At 47.9% G+C, this 1883-nt stretch overlaps 1 protein-coding gene across 1 annotated transcript in view; it reads left to right on the top strand.

The window, feature by feature from the left end:
- Window positions 1–1414, top strand: part of BTBD16 (BTB domain containing 16) — a 17722-nt gene extending 16308 nt beyond the window's left edge. The window contains exon 7 of the mRNA XM_028481855.1: window positions 1258–1414. Coding sequence (XP_028337656.1) covers window positions 1258–1326 — 69 coding nt within the window. The 3' untranslated portion in view covers window positions 1327–1414. The remainder of the gene's footprint in view (window positions 1–1257) is intronic.
- Window positions 1415–1883: the final 469 nt, after the last annotated feature.

Genomic DNA, 1883 nt, shown 5'->3' with positions numbered 1-1883 from the left:
CTCCCGTTGCGGAGCACAGGCTCCGGACGCGCAGGCTCAGCGGCCATGGCTCACGGGCCCAGCCGCTCCGCGGCATGTGGGATCCTCCCAGACCGGGGCACGAACCCGCGTCCCATGTATCGGCAGGCGGACTCGCAACCTCTGCGCCACCAGGGAAGCCCCGCGTGCTTATCTTTTCTTTTCTCTTTGGTTGCTCTTTCGCTCGTTCTCTTCTCCACACTTTTTTGGGGATCACTGACTTTATAGCTCCAGCGATCTACGGGGGGATATTTGCTCAGTTTCTTAAGGATTTTCACAGCTCCAAATAATGCTAAAGAAAAACCTTGTAGGATGAAATCTGGGCATACTGAAAACGATAAGCCAAACCAAACTGCCTGATTTGGGTCACACCAGCATCATTTTATAAATATCGAAGGGGACTTTTAGGGGGAGGTGGAATGTCTGGTGGAGCGTGTTTGCTGCCAACACCTCCTTTCTTGCCGGGACATCACCTTCCACCAAAATCCATGGCCCAGCCCACCTGCCCCTGGCTCGTCCAAGGAGAACTGAGGTCATCTGCCTCAGTGGGCCACCACAGCATCCCGGTGGATTCAGTACCTGGCTTGGCTCCTGATGGCTGTAATCCAGAAATTGCTAGAGAGCCTGTCTGCAGTGCTGGGAGGAGCTCTTTGGTCTGTCAATTTAAGCCCTCGCTGCCCTGCAGGAAATGGGACTTGACCTTAAACCAGTGAGTAATTCTCAGTCCTGGCTGCACATCAGAATCACCTGGTCCCTTGCAAACTCCCCAGGCCTGAGAGCCACCCAGATAAGACCAGATATTCTGTGGTGGGACCCAGACATCAGTATTTTTTAAAGCTCCTCTAGTTATTCTCTATGATGTTAGAAATCAGAATAGCAATTTCCTTGTGGAGGTGGGAGTGGGGGAGGCTGGGATATTGACCAGGAGGGGATAGGAAGGAGATTTCAGAGGTACCCGAAATGTTCTCTATCATGATCAGGGTGGTGGTCACACAGGAGTGCTTACTTGTGAAAATCCATCAAGCTGTATCCTTGAGATTGGGGCACTTTATTGTATTTAAGTTATACTTAATTTTTTTAAGGTTTATTTTAAAAACCTTCCCTACATGATTCTTAATGTACATCCAGAGTTGAGAACCAGTATCTTATACAATTGCTAGGCCTTCCTCTTTTCCCTTCTAGAGGATGATTGCCTTTATCCTGAAAGTCCCGTTTGCTTTGTTTTGTTTCATCTTTTAGGCCTTGAAAATCCAAACCGTGGGCATCCCAATCTATGCAAGTTTTTCATTCGTCTTCTCATTATCTTAACAGTTTTCAGAAGAATCTATGGGATTTTTTTTCTTCCACTGGTCCATGTAAAAGGAAATAAAACGACATGAAAGGGACTGCTCAAGTATTCAGCTGACCCTCCGAATTAGTAATGGTCTCAGAACTTTGGCCCACTGTCTTGGTCTGTTGGGCTGCTATAACAAAACACCACAGATTGGGGGGCTTATAAACAACAGAAATTTGTCACTTACAGTTCTGGAGGCTGGAAGTCCAAGATCGAGATGCCAGCAGATTCCACGTGGTGTCTGATGAGAGCCTGCTTTCTGGTTCATAGACAGCTTCTTCTCGCTGTGTCCTCACATGGTGGAGGGGGCAGGGAGCGCTCTGGGGCCTCTTTTAATAAGGGTACTAATCCATTTTATGAAAGCCCTGCCTTTCCCTCATGACCTAATCACCTCCCAAAGGCCCCACCTCCTAATGACATTACCTTTGGGGGTTAGAATTCAACATATGAATTCTGGGGGGATACATGCAGGCCATAGCACTCCCATTTATATCGTTTGAGGATGGAAAGCATCAGAGCCATGAGTCCATTG

This window comes from Physeter macrocephalus, chromosome 20 (assembly GCF_002837175.3).
Source record: "Physeter macrocephalus isolate SW-GA chromosome 20, ASM283717v5, whole genome shotgun sequence".
NCBI classification, from domain to species: Eukaryota; Metazoa; Chordata; class Mammalia; order Artiodactyla; family Physeteridae; genus Physeter; species Physeter macrocephalus.
This window is presented reverse-complemented; position numbering and strand designations above follow the sequence as displayed.